The 17,339-nt window shown below is 35.5% G+C and overlaps 1 protein-coding gene across 3 annotated transcripts; it reads left to right on the forward strand.

Annotated features, from left to right (window-relative positions):
- Nucleotides 1–3,553: 3,553 nt before the first annotated feature.
- LOC149814764 (putative LRR receptor-like serine/threonine-protein kinase At1g67720) lies at nucleotides 3,554–17,144 on the forward strand. 3 transcript variants are annotated; one of them, XM_089989250.1, is made up of 9 exons: nucleotides 3,554–3,703; nucleotides 3,781–4,321; nucleotides 5,177–5,640; nucleotides 5,728–5,863; nucleotides 5,975–6,046; nucleotides 6,159–6,227; nucleotides 6,522–6,593; nucleotides 11,043–11,114; nucleotides 16,948–17,144. In XM_089989250.1, exons 1-9 carry the CDS (start codon nucleotides 3,619–3,621, stop codon nucleotides 16,949–16,951), a joined length of 1,515 nt encoding a protein of 504 aa, XP_089845376.1. In that variant the 5' UTR covers nucleotides 3,554–3,618; the 3' UTR covers nucleotides 16,952–17,144. The 3 variants fall into 3 exon arrangements, with proteins under 3 accessions (XP_089845376.1, XP_089845375.1, XP_089845378.1); XM_089989249.1 differs by lacking the exon at nucleotides 16,948–17,144 and adding an exon at nucleotides 11,185–11,658 and having other exon boundaries at nucleotides 3,555–3,703; XM_089989252.1 differs by lacking the exons at nucleotides 6,159–6,227; nucleotides 16,948–17,144 and adding an exon at nucleotides 11,185–11,658 and having other exon boundaries at nucleotides 3,555–3,703.
- The last annotated feature ends 195 nt before the right edge of the window (nucleotides 17,145–17,339 follow it).

Consider the following 17,339-nt stretch of genomic DNA (forward strand, 5'->3'; position numbering starts at 1 on the left):
CTTATCCACATGTGAACTCAGAGACGAGAGAATAAAATATGTGAGAGAGGAGAGAGACAATAGAGAGAGATGTCAATGAGGGTAGGAATGTTTGGAGAAAGAGAAAGGAAGGGGGGCGGATAGAGAGAGAGACTGGAGAAAAAAATAACTTTATTTCATTAATCAATTGGGTTCTTTGGCCTTTTATTTATAGAGTGGAGGCCAGTAGTCTAATCTTAAACCAACTATAACTTCACAAAGAACCCTACTAAGAACAAGAAACTTAATAAGAGATAGGATCTTAGAGGCCAATTTCTATTAGGACTCCTACATTAACTAAAACTCCTAAACAATTAAGACTCTAGCTAATTAATGATTAATTATTTTTTTGAAAGATTCAAGAAGCCTCTTAAAGTGGGGGACGTCCCATGCTGATCTCCTACTTCACACCCCCTATATGGGCCCCTCCTGTTGACTTTGGTTGTGACACATGTCAGGTCCCTCTTCCTCTAGATTAGTATATGTGAACTTTGACTTTTCAACATGTGAATAAGTTATCTCAGCTGTCACATCACCCTTATAAGTCTCACCTAAGTTTGGACGACCCTCACTACCTGCAAAAAAAGGCATGTGGATTTTGGAGCTCGAATCTATACCACCACCTGAAATTCGGTCTAACAAATGATCATGATATGACTGCACTATAGATAAACTCTTTACATGGCAAAAGCACATATGAAACCAATACTTGTGTCATTATCAAATATATAAATATGTAACCTTCAAGAGTCTAGAACAACCTCATTGCTTTACCCCTTGTGCTCATGCACTATACTATCTGCAAAGAGAAGAAATATATGAGAATAAACAACATTATAAGTATAACAAAGTCCCCCGTTTTCAAAATTTTAAAGTGTCATTGCCGATGGAATTACAAACATTAATGACAAGAAATCAATGACAGTATTACCTATCTCTAAACTTCTTTTGGTGCAAGTTTGTCCAGAAGAGTTATGTCAAATGGCTTTTTATTGCACTACCAGCTACCTTCCTACAAGGATCCTATTCAGTTTACATATATCCGTAGAACATAAAACTTAAATGCTAACAAGATAAATATCATAGAAACTAGTGCACAATCAATAAACTTAAGCATGCATCAATATAAGAAATATAACAAGTAAACTGGTAATGAGCGCGATGACCTACATTATGTGTCCCCTATTTTATTGCAAACAACTGATCTTTTGTTATAGAGAAGAACAATTTGATGTTTATAACCATGCGAATCAAACACCAAAACCATGATCAAATGTGATAAGAAAAAAATAGATGTTAATTGCACTTAAACCCTTGCTAGCTACCAATTACTTAACATAGATGAAACTGAACAGTGTGTATAGGAACAACTGAATCATAACTTTAGAAGAAGAAAAAAGTAATGCAGAATATGAAAAAGTTTCTGCAAAAGACAGGATCCTTCCATTACCATAACTGCATTGCAACGAGTAAGATCACATAATTTTATTTATGCTCCAAACTGAACTTCTCAAAGATTGGCATGAGTTAACATAGAGGCAATTAAACCACCTAATTAAAGCACACTCAAACACTTTCAACGCCATGATCGAAATGAATGATGACCAACATGTTAAATATGTTTTTCGTGAGGACTTAAACTTGAATGTGATCTCTAGCTGCTTGTATGCACATAAGCGTTTATTCTCTTTCTTTTCTTGTAACAAAAAATATAATGTTTCTTCTCATAATAACTTGACATGTAATTCATGGAAAAGAAGCATGAACCAAATAATTTAAGGAAAAAATGCCTTTCCTTTTTAATCCTCTTTAACAACAAATTTGCAAGTTTCTGACAGATTTTAATAATATCAGCACCACTAAAACCATGAGTATCAGCAATAGAAGAGCATTGTATTGACCATTGCTTATATGTAAATCAGAGGTGGGTACCTAGAGAGATTCCTCACGATTCCAAGTAGTCGTAAATCTGAATTTTGTTCTTGCAGTAGCAAAGACGCAAAAAGAATCGTGTCAATTCCTAAAATAGGATTAATATTGCAAAAAAAAAAGCATCACCTTTAAACAATGATATGGTTGTTCTACATTTGCTGTAACCACACCACAAGATCCTTTCAATATATTGATCTCGTTAGCATCAGCATTTCCCCTTCTTTATTTCCAACTTGATGGCTTCATAAGACATCATTTCCTCTTTAAACTTTGCTTCAACAGCCTCTGTATAAAAGCACAGATAGTAATTGGTCCCTATCAATGTTCCACCAAGAAGAAAAATGCAGTTAATCATTCATACATTCCTAGGCACAAAAAGTAAGCTATGGATATTAAAGCTTAGATAAGCTAGGTATGATAGCTCCAAATGCATTTAGAGAGCACCTGCATGGTAAAAGAAAAAAGATACTCTTTGGTACTTCTCTAATTTTAGAGCAATGACTCCTACCAGTTATACAACTATACCATTGGGTTTTGAACCTGCAACGTCCCAACACAAGGTGACTTGCACTAGCTGCTCCTGCCAGTTTCTTGTGCTTAGTGGGTTCACGTATCTGCCTAATTTTTAAAGTTCTGTAAAGGTATTCCCAAGATTTGTCAAAAAATTTCTCTATCCTAAAAACCTCCTAATAATTCATTGAATGACATAATAATGTGGGGTGTTCAATTTAGAGACACAAAAATGCATGGCCATACGGAAACCACATACGCATCTCTTCCTAATACATGACATTAATTAAAAAATGTCATGTATCTTCCTAATTTTTAACTAATTTTTAAAGTTCTGTAAAGTTATTCTAAAGTGAACCCACTAAGGACAAGAAACTGGTAGGAGCAGCTAGTGCGCGTCACCTTGTGTTGGGACGTTGCAGGTTCAAAACCCAATGGTATAGTTGTATAACTGGTAGGGGTCTGCCTAACCCCAGCTTGCCTTTAACAAAAACCTAAGCACAAGAAATTGTAAAAAATTAGAAAAGAATATTTTTGAACCAAGGTGCGTGGCATTTTTTAAAATATCACAATTTTATTAGGATTACTCATTTGCTAAGTATTTTCTGCGATAAAATCATGACATTTCCAAAATATTGTGAATATTTGTAACCATGGATTAGAACCCAATCTTGGTGGCTCAACCGAGTTTAGCTGCAGTTAGTTTTGCTCTAGCTCTGGCTTGGACCACACCGTACCTTTGGTCCAGGCCGGCTTGGGTCCAAACTCTACCTATACACCCCTCCAATTCGATGTCACCCAGTTGAAAACTGAAACCAAGCTAACTTCTCAACTTGCCAGCCAAGTCAACCTGGTTTTAACCACATGGTCAACCAGAACAGCGACGAATAAGTGGCCGCTCTAGCCAATCGGGTTGGACTCAGCATGGAAGCAAAAGGTACCAGATCCAAATGGATCTGAACCGATCAGTCTGGGATCTGAATTACCAAACTCAATCCAACCCACCCAAAAGTGGTTTGGCAGTTATTTAAAAAACAAGAAAGACTTTTCTTTGAATCAACAAAACCAACAGCTCAAGTTTTTATGACATTCCTTGCTTCTTCCCTTCTCCTTAGACCTCTTCAATTCAACCAACCTCTCTCTCTCTCTCTCTCTACCATGGCTCCCTCTCTCCTTCTCCTCTTCTTCTTCTTCTTCTCCACCCTTCCCTTCATCTCTCAAACTCAGACAACACCTCTCAGGGGTATACGGCCACCCATCTCTCTCTCTCTCTATCTATCTATCTCTCTCTCATCCTGTTTCGATTTATTGTTGTTTCAGGTTTTCTGATCAATTGTGGATCGTCTCGATCGATCTTCTCCAACGGCCTAAGATGGACATCGGATTTCGGTTATATCAATACGGGCTCTTCCATGGCTCTAAAACGCCCAAACCCCGACCCCGTCTTCTCCACCCTCCGTTTCTTCCCGGAAACATCCGCCCGGAAGTCGTGCTTCGTCTTCCCCGTCGTCAACCACGCTCGCTACCTCGTCCGGACGGCTTACTTCTACGGCGGCTTCGATGGCAGGACCGTTCCTTCGGTTTTCGATCAGATTGTGGACGGCACCTTCTGGAGTACCGTCGACACCAGGAAGGATTATGCCTCGAATCGGCCTTCCTTTTATGAACTCTTTATTGCTGCTACTGGAAAGACGATCAGCGTTTGCGTGGCGAGGAACAACAAGACGGTCTCCCACCCGTTCATTTCTGCTATTGAATTGATACGTTTGGAGAGTTCAGTGTATAATTCGACTGATTTCGGGAAGCATGCGCTCAGCTCCGTCGCCCGCCATGCGTTCGGCTATCCGGGAAAAACGATCAGGTGCCCGATTTTGGTTACTATATACGTGAAGCAATTTCTATCGTTTTAGGTTGTGGGTGTTTGTATTTTATCATTATATTTTGGCTCAATATCGACTAATTAGGTTGTGGTTTTGCGTTTTGATGTTTTCTGGAATTGCATATTGATACAAACATCGACTCTTTTTTGGACAATTATGTGGAGTTTGGAACTGGACACTGGTTCTAACATTAATAATGCTTTCTCTTTCCTTTTTTTCACTATGGAATCATGATTTGGTATGGATTTCGATTTTACATCGTGAATTATTTGTTCTTATATGAGTTTGATGTTGTTTACCTGTTATGAATTGTGACTTTTTTCATTCTAAATACTCATGAACAAGAAGGGTTAACATTTTTTATGTTATATTTAATTAATATAAGGCATTGGGGTAATTGATTGAAACTTGCTTTGTTATTGTTGTTGTTTTATCTTTAATAACCAATGAAATCTAGACGAAGTGGTTATGCTGGTTGTTTTATCAGTTTTTTGAGGTTTGAATCTGCTGCTCAACCTAGAAAAAGTACAACAGTGATGGATGTTATCATAACCTATTCTATGTCGTTTAGAAACTGTTTCTTCTTCTACTCTGTTCAGCTGTGCTGGTGCTCCCTTATAAGATTTAAAGAAAAAGGCGTGGTAATTTGATTTTCTTGTGAATTGTGAACAGATTGCTTTTTTCTTTGATATTTTAAATATGTATTTGGTTTACCTTAGATGAACTGTCTGTGGACTGTGGATTATGGGTGGTGGACTACTTTTTGTTTTTTGGGTTGAATTTCCAATTAGGATTTAGCAATCTGAGCTGCTTTGTGGATTCATTTGAAATATTAGGTTTCCTGATGATAAGTTTGATCGCTTCTGGGAGCATTTTACTGATACTAAATTGGCAATCAACACCACTGCAAATGTTTCTGTGTCTGGGTTTTGGAATATTCCGCCATCAAAGGTGTTTGAAACTGCATTTTCAGCCAAGGAAGTGAAAATGATGGAACTGCAATGGCCACCTGTAGCTCTTCGGAATTCAAGTTACTATGTTGCTCTGTACTTTAGACATCACCCCGTCTCTGGATCACCATCATGGAGGGTTTTTAATGTCTCTGTTAATAACGTGGAATTCTACCGGAATTTGAATGTTACACCTGGTGGGGTGGTTGTGTTTGCTACCCAGTGGCCTCTGTTTAATTTTACACAGATTTTGTTGACACCCTCTTCCCAGTCAGCCATTGGACCGGTGATCAATGCTGGAGAACTTCTTGAAATAGTGAATCTCGGAAGAAGAACAGCTACAAGAGACAGTATGATCTTTCTTTTACTGGTCAACTCAATTTCATTTTTCTTGAATGCACAAGGTACACATGCTAAGGTTTTTGGGTTGGTTGCAGTTATTGCTTTGGAATCACTAAGAAACAGTATGGTAAATCCCCCATCAGACTGGAATGGAGATCCTTGCTTGCCGCAAGAGAACTCTTGGACTGGCGTCACATGCTTTGAAGGTTCACAAGTTCGTGTTACCAGCCTGTGAGTTCTAGGCTTTCTTATATCACACTTTTTTAGCCTTTGCTTTTGAATTTAGAAACCTATGTTTGGTTTCTTTTGACTAATCAATATATTTTACCCGGATTTTTGCAGGAATTTAACGGGGATGGGTATTAGTGGATCTTTGCCACCACTGATTGCCAGAATGACGGCACTAAATGACATGTAAGCTGCTTGTTGCATTACTGTATTAGAAATTTTCAGTTTCTTTTCCTTTTTTTTTTCAATGGTCATAGGGTTGACATTTTCATACATGATCTGACTATGATGATCACAGTTGGCTTGGGCACAACAGCTTTTCAGGGACTATTCCTGATTTGAGTCCATTGAAAAGGCTGACCATATTGTAAGTCATATGATTCCCTTGAATTGTAATTCTGATGTCTAAAAAGTTTTTAAAGAATCCATCACCCAACTTGTCCAAGTATGTATGTCTTTCTGAAGAATCAGTTAACTTGAAGAAACATATATACTCTTCTTTTTTACTTGTTTTCTGTGCTATTTGATTTTTAGTGACTCTACCTAGTGATTCCTAAGTCAGCTTGGACTTTGAGATGGATAATTCTTGAACCCGTTCTTGATTGATTGCCTTTCTGTATCTTTATAGTTTATCTTGATTCACATATTATTATTATTGTAGGCATCTGGAGAACAATCAATTAAATGGAACTATTCCCCCAACACTAGGAATGATCCCGAGACTACACGAACTGTAAGTTCTAAAGATTCTTGTCCTCTTAAAGTGTTATTAGATTGTGGCTTGCTTCATTTTTCATCCTTACATTGAACATTAAAATCAACAAATAGAGAAATAAGTTGAATAATGGTTTATCAGTGCATTGTCCTTTGTAGAACAAAAACATGTTGGTGAGGGAAACTTAAAGCTAAGCTGTAGATATTCCGTCTTTTATTATGTTTCAGTGTTGGCTTAAAGCCAGTGTGTTCTCTACTAACTTTATTATGGCAAATTTTGCTGTTGAATTAGAAGGATTTCTTTTCCATGTCTTTTATTACAAGTGAGTTTGTACTGCAACTGATTATTTTACTAGCTATTTTTTATGTCTAAATCAGTTGTCGAGAAAATGAATAAGGAAATCAGGAGACAATGTCTCTCTCAAAAAGAACACCAAAAACAAACAAATTTAATAAATATTGTACTAGTTAATGATCTCATAATCTGTTAAAGTGGTGCCATTTGTGGTACTATATTCGTTGATGTACTATAATTAGAGAATATAGTGGGCCTTGGAAGATTACTAAAATGAATTAGTAAGACTCAAATTTTCATTATCTTGTTAATCTATTACATAAACAGTAAATACTGATGAGCTTCTTTTTTGTATTATATCTTGTTTACTAAATATAAGTTCTTGTGTGGTTCTCTTAGTGTAGATATGTGTCAGCCATGTTTATATTTTTGGTAATGATTAGAGCTTTTTCATCCATGTTGTGCATACCCACAAACAGGGCAACAAATATAAGATAAAACACCATATATTTAGAGATTCAATAGCATGCATAACTATCACCAATCATGAATCCACACATGTCACACACAAAATTTTATCACAATGCAACAAATATAAGATTTCTAAGGAGCATGTAATAAAACACCATAATGCACAAGAATCTTCTAAAGGTTACAAAGGTGCATAAGCACTCACACACCTCAAATAAGAGGCAAAAACAAACCCACAAAAGGGTCCTAAGTACAATAGCCACTTAAGGGCTTAGAGGAATACTCACAACATGAAAAATATAATCTTTATTTACTAACAAATGAACAAAATACATAATACTATCAAAATTATTTTATGCATGCTGCCAAATCATGATTATTTCATCCATGCTTTAATAGCTTTTTTTGTAGTTTAAGAGAGTTTTTTGTCTCTTTGTCTTTAAGAGTTTCCTCTTTGATTTCACCATCTTCCCCACAAATAGATTTTGTGAGAATAGGTTGAGGTTCTGATATGGAGTCGTCAACATAGTCTCACAAGTCTTTGTCAACTAAAATTATTTTCATGGCTGGAGCCCATATATTATAGTTTTTTTCATTAAATTTGATGGGAACAACCATAACAACTTTTTCGGCCATTGTACCAAGAAAAGAAAGAGTAGAGGAAGATAAAAGATAGAGAGAAAAGAAGAGAAGAGGAAGGCAAAAAATGTATTGAAGAAGTCTGGTGGCATCCTTTCTAAGGCAACGGACCAACGAACCAAAGCTTCACCGCTCTTCATGATCTTTCTTTTGATCTTCACTTATGAGATACAACCCAAGAACACCAATGCTTTGATACCATGTAATGAAAATGCAAAAATAGTACAAGTGGGTGCCTCTTATGCGCATACAAGAACACAAGAACATTGATTGCCACTTATGGGTCAATACAAGAGTACAACCACACAAACCACTTAGGGGCTAAAACACAAGTACAAAATATAAGAATATTATTAAGAAAATGCTTGTGAACAGGCTTAACATACAAGAGGAGTTACACCCCCTATTTATACACAAAAGGAAACAAGAAAAACCATTGGGAACTGAAGAAAACCCTAAAGTTTCCTCTAGGAACACCACTAAATACATAATGTGTAATGTCCAAAATACCCCTAATGGGTTTTACTTATTACATAAAGAAATATATATACTTTAACATTTAACAAACTGTATACTTTATTATTATTAATTGTTAATTAATCATATATCTTTCACATGTTTTAGACTCTTAATTCATAATTGACAGTCTATAGCTTCATATGTAGGGCATTTATAAATTGCAGCATAGTTGTGCATTTTTCTATGTGTGCTTATAGCGATACCCCCCATACCCATCCTTTTATAAATTCCCTTGTTGTACTATGTGCCCACCTATGTCACATAGGTGCGGGTGCGGGGATGCGGCACTTCCAAAAAACCTGGGTGCGGCAAAAAAAAAAAAAAAATATATATATATATATATATATATATATATATATATATATATATATATATATATATATATATAAAGTCCAAAAGTTGGACATAAATGACCCTGGGTGCGTTGACTGCACCCAGGGTCAGGTTGACCGCATCGGGTGCGGCACCTAGTTGGAGAATCCCTGTGACATATATTAAAAAAAATTCTTGGCAATTTTTTTTTTAAATCCGAAAAATTGGACCAAAATGACCCTGGGTGAGTTGACCGCACCCAGGGTCGGGTTGACCGCACCCGGTGCCGCACCCGCGTCGCGTCTAAGCGGGTGCGACACCCTGCAAGCCGAATCCCTGTGACATAGGTGCCCACATCTATTCCTGTGTAACATAGGAGTAAGGACTGTAACTTGATGATGAGCTGGATTTGGATTTCTATGGTTATTACATCATATCCCTTATTCTTTATCACTTGTTTTGTTTCATATCTTTGTTCCAATATTTCTGAGAATTAGACTTTTTTTCCTTTGTACTGCATAATATTTATTATGGAATTATAATGATAAAATGTGCTCAGCTTGGTTATAACCTTTAAATTTTTAATGCATGTGAGAAGTTTGCTCTAGTGAACTTGGGTATGAACATTCAAAAGGTGTCCATGTTTCTATTTTTTTACACTGGAACTTGGCTTTTATAGGGTCAAGAATGGCTTGGATCCTATGAGATCTAATTTTGCTTCTTTAAGCATCCATTTGTCAGTGTAGCTAGGGACAAAGTGTACAAATAACTATGAAAGATGTTCCTTTTTCTCTATGATAGTTACGCAAGCTCCCCTTTGATAAAGTGGAAACAATTTCATATTCTTTTTCTTCCGTGTGAGTGTGAACATACCCAGTGTCAAGAAGGAGAAAAACAAAAATTATAAGAGAACTAACAGAAGTTAATAATGGATGATGGAAGTACTTTATATTCATGTCATTGTTACCTACTGAAAAGAAGCAATCCTTTGTAAGTAAACCAGAAGAAGCAAAGATAAAATGGCAGCTCTAATTAGCATTGCATTCAATAGCTTCACGGAATTGATTTCTTTCTTTTAAGTTCTTTGAGGTGGATTATTTTTTTCTTCAATGTCTTGCAGTTTTAAGCGATGCATTTCTGTTGCTATTTTTCATCAAATTGAGCCAGTGATACTAACTTGAGTCTCTTGTAATGCTAATGTGGTACTTCCTCTGTTTTTGTTCTGCAAAATATTCTTCACTTTCCAAAGGCACTCAAGAAATTGCAAATCACTCGGACAGTGACCAACTTTTTTACTGTATGGAACACGCTGAATCTCTCCTACTTTGTTGTTGTCTGTGATGCATTTTATATCATGTATTTGCATTAGAAAAGTGTGCCTCTCTTTTTATCCATTTGTTTGGGAGAACTGGGGAATCTGTATTGAACGACCTCTAATTTATGCCACATAGCACTCACTGAATATGAAGAGGATATAACATCCTTGAAGTGCCTGTGCATTGTACATCTGTGATGATTTTTTTGTAAATTTCTTAAGAATAGATAGGCTTCATCTTTTCTATTCTATATTTTTTTTGGGTGCTGATAATCTTTGCTTTCTTTGAGCTTGTGCCCGTTAGTTCTTGAAGATAGCATATTTATCTTTGGCCACTTTGTTGCTTCAAAGTAAAGCTGGACTTAGCTATATTAGCTTGTGGCATTCATTGGTTACCTGACCTCTGACTTTCATCTTTATTGCTTAATTGCTTCTTATAGTTTGACGGTTTTTTGAGGAAAGTTCCATGTAGTTCTAATCTTGATCCTCGGATCTGGTTAAACGAAAATCTCATACTTTTGTTTAATCTTCTCTTACTGCTTTTGCATTTTGGAATCTATTCTAGAGTATCCTGTCTTATTTTTTTATCCTGTACACATGATTGACATTTCTTAAGAGCACCAACTGGTCAATTGAGAATTAATCTGATACACAGGGCAGATTTATGTAGTAGGTACCAGTTTTGCATGAGAATTATATTGTTAGATAGGAAGTCTGACAAATAGTAGCTCAGATTATAGCATGCATCGTATGGTAGCCTTTTACATTTTTCAAAAGTTGAATTTGTTTGACATACTTGGTTTTTCAGGGTACCCGGTTCCTTTTATCATGTTCCTGTTATCCTTTCACTATTTCGTTCTGTGCATGAGTCTTTTCTTTGTGATTTCCACTTATTTAGATTTATGTTTTTTCAACAGATACTTGCAAGACAACAATCTCACAGGGAAAATTCCAGAAAATCTACGAATGAAGCATGGATTACGCCTCCAGTAAGTGATCATCTCCTCTGCTGCTGTTACGAATTGTGAAAAATTCAAGCTGATAACTTTTGCCTTTCAGGACATCTCCCGGAAACCCTCTCTTGCGATGATGATCTAACCCCGTTCTGTAGCTCAACAACCCCCTATAAGCAAATACATCACGTTTGAAGTTCGAGTTTATTGATAGTTGCTGGCATTATGGAAACTTTTACTCTTTTGGCATGTTTTGATGTCAACCTCTCTTGAATTCATCAAGAACAAAGAATTGATAATGAAAAAGATACACACCCAGAATGAATAAGGAAGTCTACTGAACTTACACAGTCAAGAAAGATGGCTATCAAGTTGTGTAAACTTACAGAAAAAGCGGAACTGTGCATAGGATTATGGAACCAAGTTAAAGATTTCCATTTGTTGTTGGTTGCGGCTTTTATTTACATTCATATGTATCAAACACTTGTAGGCTATCTGTTTGTACAAAACATTGTATTGTAATATCCGTATATTGGTGTATTATTTGTCGCAGAAGAAATGTTTGTATCTTCTGGTGCCACTCAGGAGTCACTTGAACTGGGTCAGTGCTAAATGGGTCACCTAACCCAGCTCGATTCTATTCAAACCAGCTTGGGTTCAATATAAGAACTTGTCATGCACGTGACATGACTAACTCGAGGTCACATCTCAAGCTGTGACTTTCATTGATCTCCTTTTACTGTTGTTAATTTTGAAATCCATGACAACTATCATAGAGCATTGGAGAGAATAATGAACATGAGCATTCCTGAGCCAACATATTATTTCAGTTGTATACACATTTTTTTTTAATCTCTCCTGTATTTTTTTTAAATCTCTATTATTTAAGACCTTGATGATTCACTTAGAGAAAAAACTCTTCAAAATGAAAGATAGCAAGACTACCTTATGTTGTATCTTGGCGCTGGACAAAGTAAAACCTACTCACTCAGGCATCATCATGGGGCATTTTTTTTTATGAAGAAGGGCATTAAACAAAAGGTACTCATAAAAAAATGTTAAAATCTTAAAAAAAAAGAGCATTACAAAAAAGGCATTATAAAAAAAAAGAAAATATGAGAAAGTTTCAAAATTTTGAGGGCTTCCTCTGCAATCAATGATCTCAGGTAAGAGATGCCCAGGATTCCTTTTCCACTTGCTTTTCTTTGACCTTTGCATTCAAGAATGTTGTGTTCAACCTTCATTGGTACTCCTTTTGAGCCTTGTAATATCTCAAGTTGAAAAAAATAAAGTCATTATCATTTCATCCCATGTCATTGTCATTACCATGCACTTCGTTTCTTAAAATTCAATAACCCGTATCCTATTTGTTTTCTTCAAAGTCTTTAAAAAATAATTGCCCGCTTGGAAACATTCAATATAGATCAGTTTGATGTAAGCTTTGGAGTGAGAAGGTTAAAGTGCATCTGATTGAAAAGTCACAGGCTTTTATGCGCTTGAAGCTCTCATTCTTAGGCCTGCGTGGCCAAGGAGTCTTGATCATTTAAAAGTTTCTAGAGTCTCAATCTTTGTGAAATTAGATTAACAGCTATTGAAGCATGAGCTTATACATGTGCTTATATGACTAGTCACTTTGAAATTTAAAGGTTAAACAAAAGATTTGTTCTAGTGAAGAAGAGCGAGGTTATTTATTTTATGATGACTTCAATTAGGAGCAAAAACTAAAAAGTAAAGTCAGATCGACATTGGCAAAGAATCAAAATATTGTTGAGTAATGCAATTTTCACACTCACTTCTGCACTTACTCTTCTTATGTCCACAACACTTTCCATGGCAATCATCCCGTCAAATGGAAATTTTCATTTTCAAAATTTGTTTTCAAAACTTTTAGCAAAGAGCAATTCCTTTTTTTTTCTTTGAAAAGAAAAAAAAAAGTTTGGAGCATCATTTTTAGACTTTGGTCGTCATACACATTGTATTTCATAAATCTCACCATGGCACTCAACATTATGTTATGCACCATTGTCATTTATAAATATCATATTTGTCATGTCATTTGTTTGTCATGAAGTTCTTTAGCATCATGAATTGATTGTCGCATCCATAGCATTTATATTACATTCATTAATTCATGTCATCTCATTTGACCCATAAAGGTCTATAGGTTGATCTTACAACAAGATCAATTTGGCAAAAAAATTTACAACCTTTATAAATTTTATCCAAATTGGGTTTTTCTCAATGCATGGATCATTGTCATAGCTTTTGAAAGAAGTGTCATTTTGAATCAATCTTTTAAAAATTTATCTTTATGTGACTGCATTATGTCTTGATTGTTTCATCTTGAGATCGATGGTTGGTCGTCGGTAAGACCTCTCACTTTGTACGGCTATTCACTATGCTGGAAAGGCCCTCGTGTGAAACAAGGTTTCTTCTTTTTCTTGAGACCGATGGTTTATCATCGACAAGACCCTGTCACCTTAAACAACTAATTATTAAGTCGAGGAGTGAGGAACGTCTGAAAATGCAATTTGTCAACATAATCTTTTTTCGTTAAAGATGGCAATATCGACTTCAAGCAAGCTAATGACAAGTGTTTTCAACATTATTTTCTCAAAAAATTGATCTTTCATGAGTCAAAAAATGTCTTAAAAAATTGCTTCGGGATCACCTTGATCAAAATGGGTCAAGTCAAAGCATTTCACCATGCATCATGTCATGTCATGTTATATGCATTTTCAGCATGTTATTAACAAACTTTTTTGCAACTCACATAGTTCTTAGAAACTCAACTATCCCATGTTCTAAGTCTACCCAGTCTTATCTTAGGATAATCATGTATATAGTTTGACATTATGTTCATAGGTTGTCCCAAGAATTGATGGAGCAATCTAGAACCCAATTGACGAGAACACAAACCGTCTTAAACCCAATCTTGTCTCAGAAGTGTGTTCTTGAAAAGGTTCCATTTCATTTCACTTCAGTATATCCCGTCCAAAATATCCAAAATGTCAAAAAAGTCAAAAAAGGTAAAAAATGTTTCATTTTTTTCGATGTTTTTGCCCAAAAAGCTAATCTCTATCTTCCTCTTTTCAAAAAGAAAAGTATGACTTTTGTCAAAAATGTTGGTCATCTTCATGTGATTCCGAGCAACAAGAAACTTGTTTCGTCTTTGTCTAACATTGTTCAACAAGTCCTCCTGCTCACAACACCGAGTTAAAGAGAGAGCCCTCATATGAAACAAGGTACTAAGCTTAGTTTGCAGTCTAGCGTCTTGGTTAGACCTCTCTGCCTATAGAAACAAGTACAACATAGAGTCTCTCATGTTAAGCTGCATATGCATCTTTAGCTAATGTCAATCATCAAGTTGTCTATACGACTTTTGTCAAAGATCTTTTTTTGAAAATGCTTTGTCAGGGCCAGTCTTTCCCTCTCTTTAAGCACTAATATATCTACTTTCTTTGTTGTTGGTCGAGCTTCGCACACTCAATAACAAAAAAGGGCATCTATAGACACTCAATTTTTTACCAAGATGTTTTTCTCATAAAAATCCATATCTTATCATCTTCAATATGATTTTGTCCCTCCAAAATGATTTTTTTTCACCAACATGAAAGTTGTAGAGGACATTCTTAGCTTTGCACCGCATTAAAAATCACTTTAATCTAACATTAAAGTAAAAAGTTATACCCAAAATATCATTTAGTTTACTTAACAACAACTTGAGTTATTGTCAGCCCTTTAAGCATTGTCATCAGAGCTCAAGAATTGACTTCAACACTTTTCAGTTGTCACCACCGACCTTGAATTGTTGATAGAGGAGACTTCTCTTTCTGGAAATCATCTGCCCTCTGATCATAACCTAAGTTATTGTCATTGTCTACCCAGCCTAGCATTGTAATTAGCACCTACTGCTAACGACAACCCATGTTATCATCAACGTTGAGTTATCATTTACGTCGGTTGTCATTCTCTAGTTGTCGTTAATGCTCCACCTTCCTTTTTCAACGTGCCTCTTAAGCGAAATTTGCCTTCTTAGCTTGCCTAAACGGGAATGGAAGGTCATCCTCGCCCTCTCATCCTTTCTTTGCAAGATTCCCAATCTGAGATAGCAAAACCCGGATTCAATCTCATCTCTCTATTAAAATTCTATCCTCTACCAATCATTCATCCAAATGGATTGGAATACGCAGGAAACATATTCATATCTACGTCAAAAAGCTATAAATAGGGAGTCACCCCTCCCTATTTCAACATCTGGTCTTAAAGTCCCCTAACCTTGTTACTCTGCCAGAATTCCAATAGAACCTAACTTAGCTTAGTTGACCCACTTAGCCCACTTGGCCTAGCTAACTAGCCTAGTCTAGGACACAAACCTTTATCTCACTCATCTTTTGGAGCCCACACCTAGCCAAAGTGTTGCCATCACTTTTCTATGTTTGTCAATCGTAAAAAGGGATACCTAAACCTGATGTGAGATTTAATTCTTATTTTAATTTTTATTTTAGCTATTTAATGTGTTTGATTGTGTTTTGGATTGTCTAACGTATCATATTTTGTTTGCTTTATGTTCTTTTCGAGTTTCAGTGGTTCCCACCACTATACTCACTTTTTTTATAGGATTCACAAAAATGTACGAATCATTGCAATATCATCGCTCTAGATATAATGATCGAGAGTTTTTGGTTAGGTTGATCCCTCATCATCATAAGAAGAAAGGCTATTTACCTTGAAGAGCGTACCTACGTTTAAAATGAATTTTGAAGTGAAAAAACTCTTGTTTTTGTTTTCCAAAAATGAAAGAGATCAACATGCAAGTGGTTTAAAAGACCAGTGTCATAAGTGCATGAATATGTTATGTGGCATGTGATGATAATATTTTATAAGTCATGAAAATCATGCATGCACATGTGAATGCTCATGAATGAGCACATGTTGAAAAAAACCAATGTGGTGCCAAAAGTGTATGAAATTATGAAACGCATACATGCAAACATAAAGTTATCTCAGAGTAAATGCAGTGGTATAAATGCATAATTAGTTTAAAGGTACCAAGGGCATACTAATTATGGTTATCAACATGAATGTGTTAATAAACTATGAAACTGTCATGAATTAGTGGTATGATGCTATTGTCATAAAGGCAATTATGAAAAGTTACTTGAGAGTGGATGATGGGGTACTTGACAAAAAAAGACCGAATGATAAATGGCACATGTGATAAAATGCAATGAACCATTACCTTTAATAAAGAGAACCCAATAATCCATTGAGTCTATTTCTTACCTTAGAGAGTGTAGGAGGTATACACTCTAATAAATCCAATTATAATTTTTATCAAGCAAGAAAGTTGATTTGGTCCCTAGTCCTCAAAGACTGCTACTATTGCCCTAAGGGGTATGTCAATGTCTTCTGCAGAAGTTTAAGATGCATTATATTTGTGTTGCTTCTACTGGTTTAATTTCTTTTGGTCATGAACCACCTGTAGTGAGTCTGTTTAAGTAAGTCACGCGGGTCATTAAAATGCATAGCATAATAAACCTCTGAGTGGTCTCCTCTAATTCGACATGGTGTCAAGTACCTGCAAGAAGGGTAAACAAGAGAAACAAAGCCTTACACTTGAGCAGATTCATTTTTATACAAGCTTGTATTAAAAATATGTCTTAATTATTCAAATGTTTAATCATGAATATGTTCTTATTCTGTAACATCTTGCATGAATTTATTTGCTATAGTTGTTTAACTAAATGCATTATAATTGTTTTGTTGCATTATACATGTTCTAAAAAACTGCATGATTACCTATATACTTTATTTTGTACATACATGCAATGTTATTGAATATGATATCTATATAATTATCATTCAGGTAATGAGTAAATGAGCTGGAGCGATGGCGGGATGCTACAGGCGATGCCAAAAATCAACTATTTTAGTCTTGTGAATTTGTTTTGAAAAACAATCTAAGATTATTAAAACTTGTTATTTTATTGACATTGTTACATGTTGTAGAGTCCAATGTTTATAAAAATTTATTTAATTGATGAATGATTTAATTTAGTTCATAAATTATATTGTCTCTTTTCTATCTTAGATTTGAATTTTTGATTGAAACCGATTCCCGATTTGGACCTGAGCCTATTCTCTTGTAAGAATGAATTTAATCTTATGTTGAGTTTGAGTAACTTAGCCTTTTTTAAATTCTAACCAAAACCAAAATAAATATTTAGTTTTATTCTAAAAAGTACCTAAAATTTAAGT

Source organism: Nuphar pumila, chromosome 15 (assembly GCF_984573655.1).
Source record: "Nuphar pumila chromosome 15, dmNupPumi1.hap1.1, whole genome shotgun sequence".
In the NCBI taxonomy this organism is placed as follows: Eukaryota; Viridiplantae; Streptophyta; class Magnoliopsida; order Nymphaeales; family Nymphaeaceae; genus Nuphar; species Nuphar pumila.

Bases quoted from the DNA above. Each gene is read 5' to 3' on its own strand.
- LOC149814764 (XM_089989249.1), top strand. From the start codon at position 3,619: ATGGCTCCCTCTCTCCTTCTCCTCTTCTTCTTCTTCTTCTCCACCCTT. The intron at 4,322-5,176 runs GTGCCCGATTTT...TTGAAATATTAG, and splicing joins TATCCGGGAAAAACGATCAG to GTTTCCTGATGATAAGTTTG. The intron at 6,594-11,042 runs GTAAGTTCTAAA...TTTTTTCAACAG, and splicing joins ATCCCGAGACTACACGAACT to ATACTTGCAAGACAACAATC.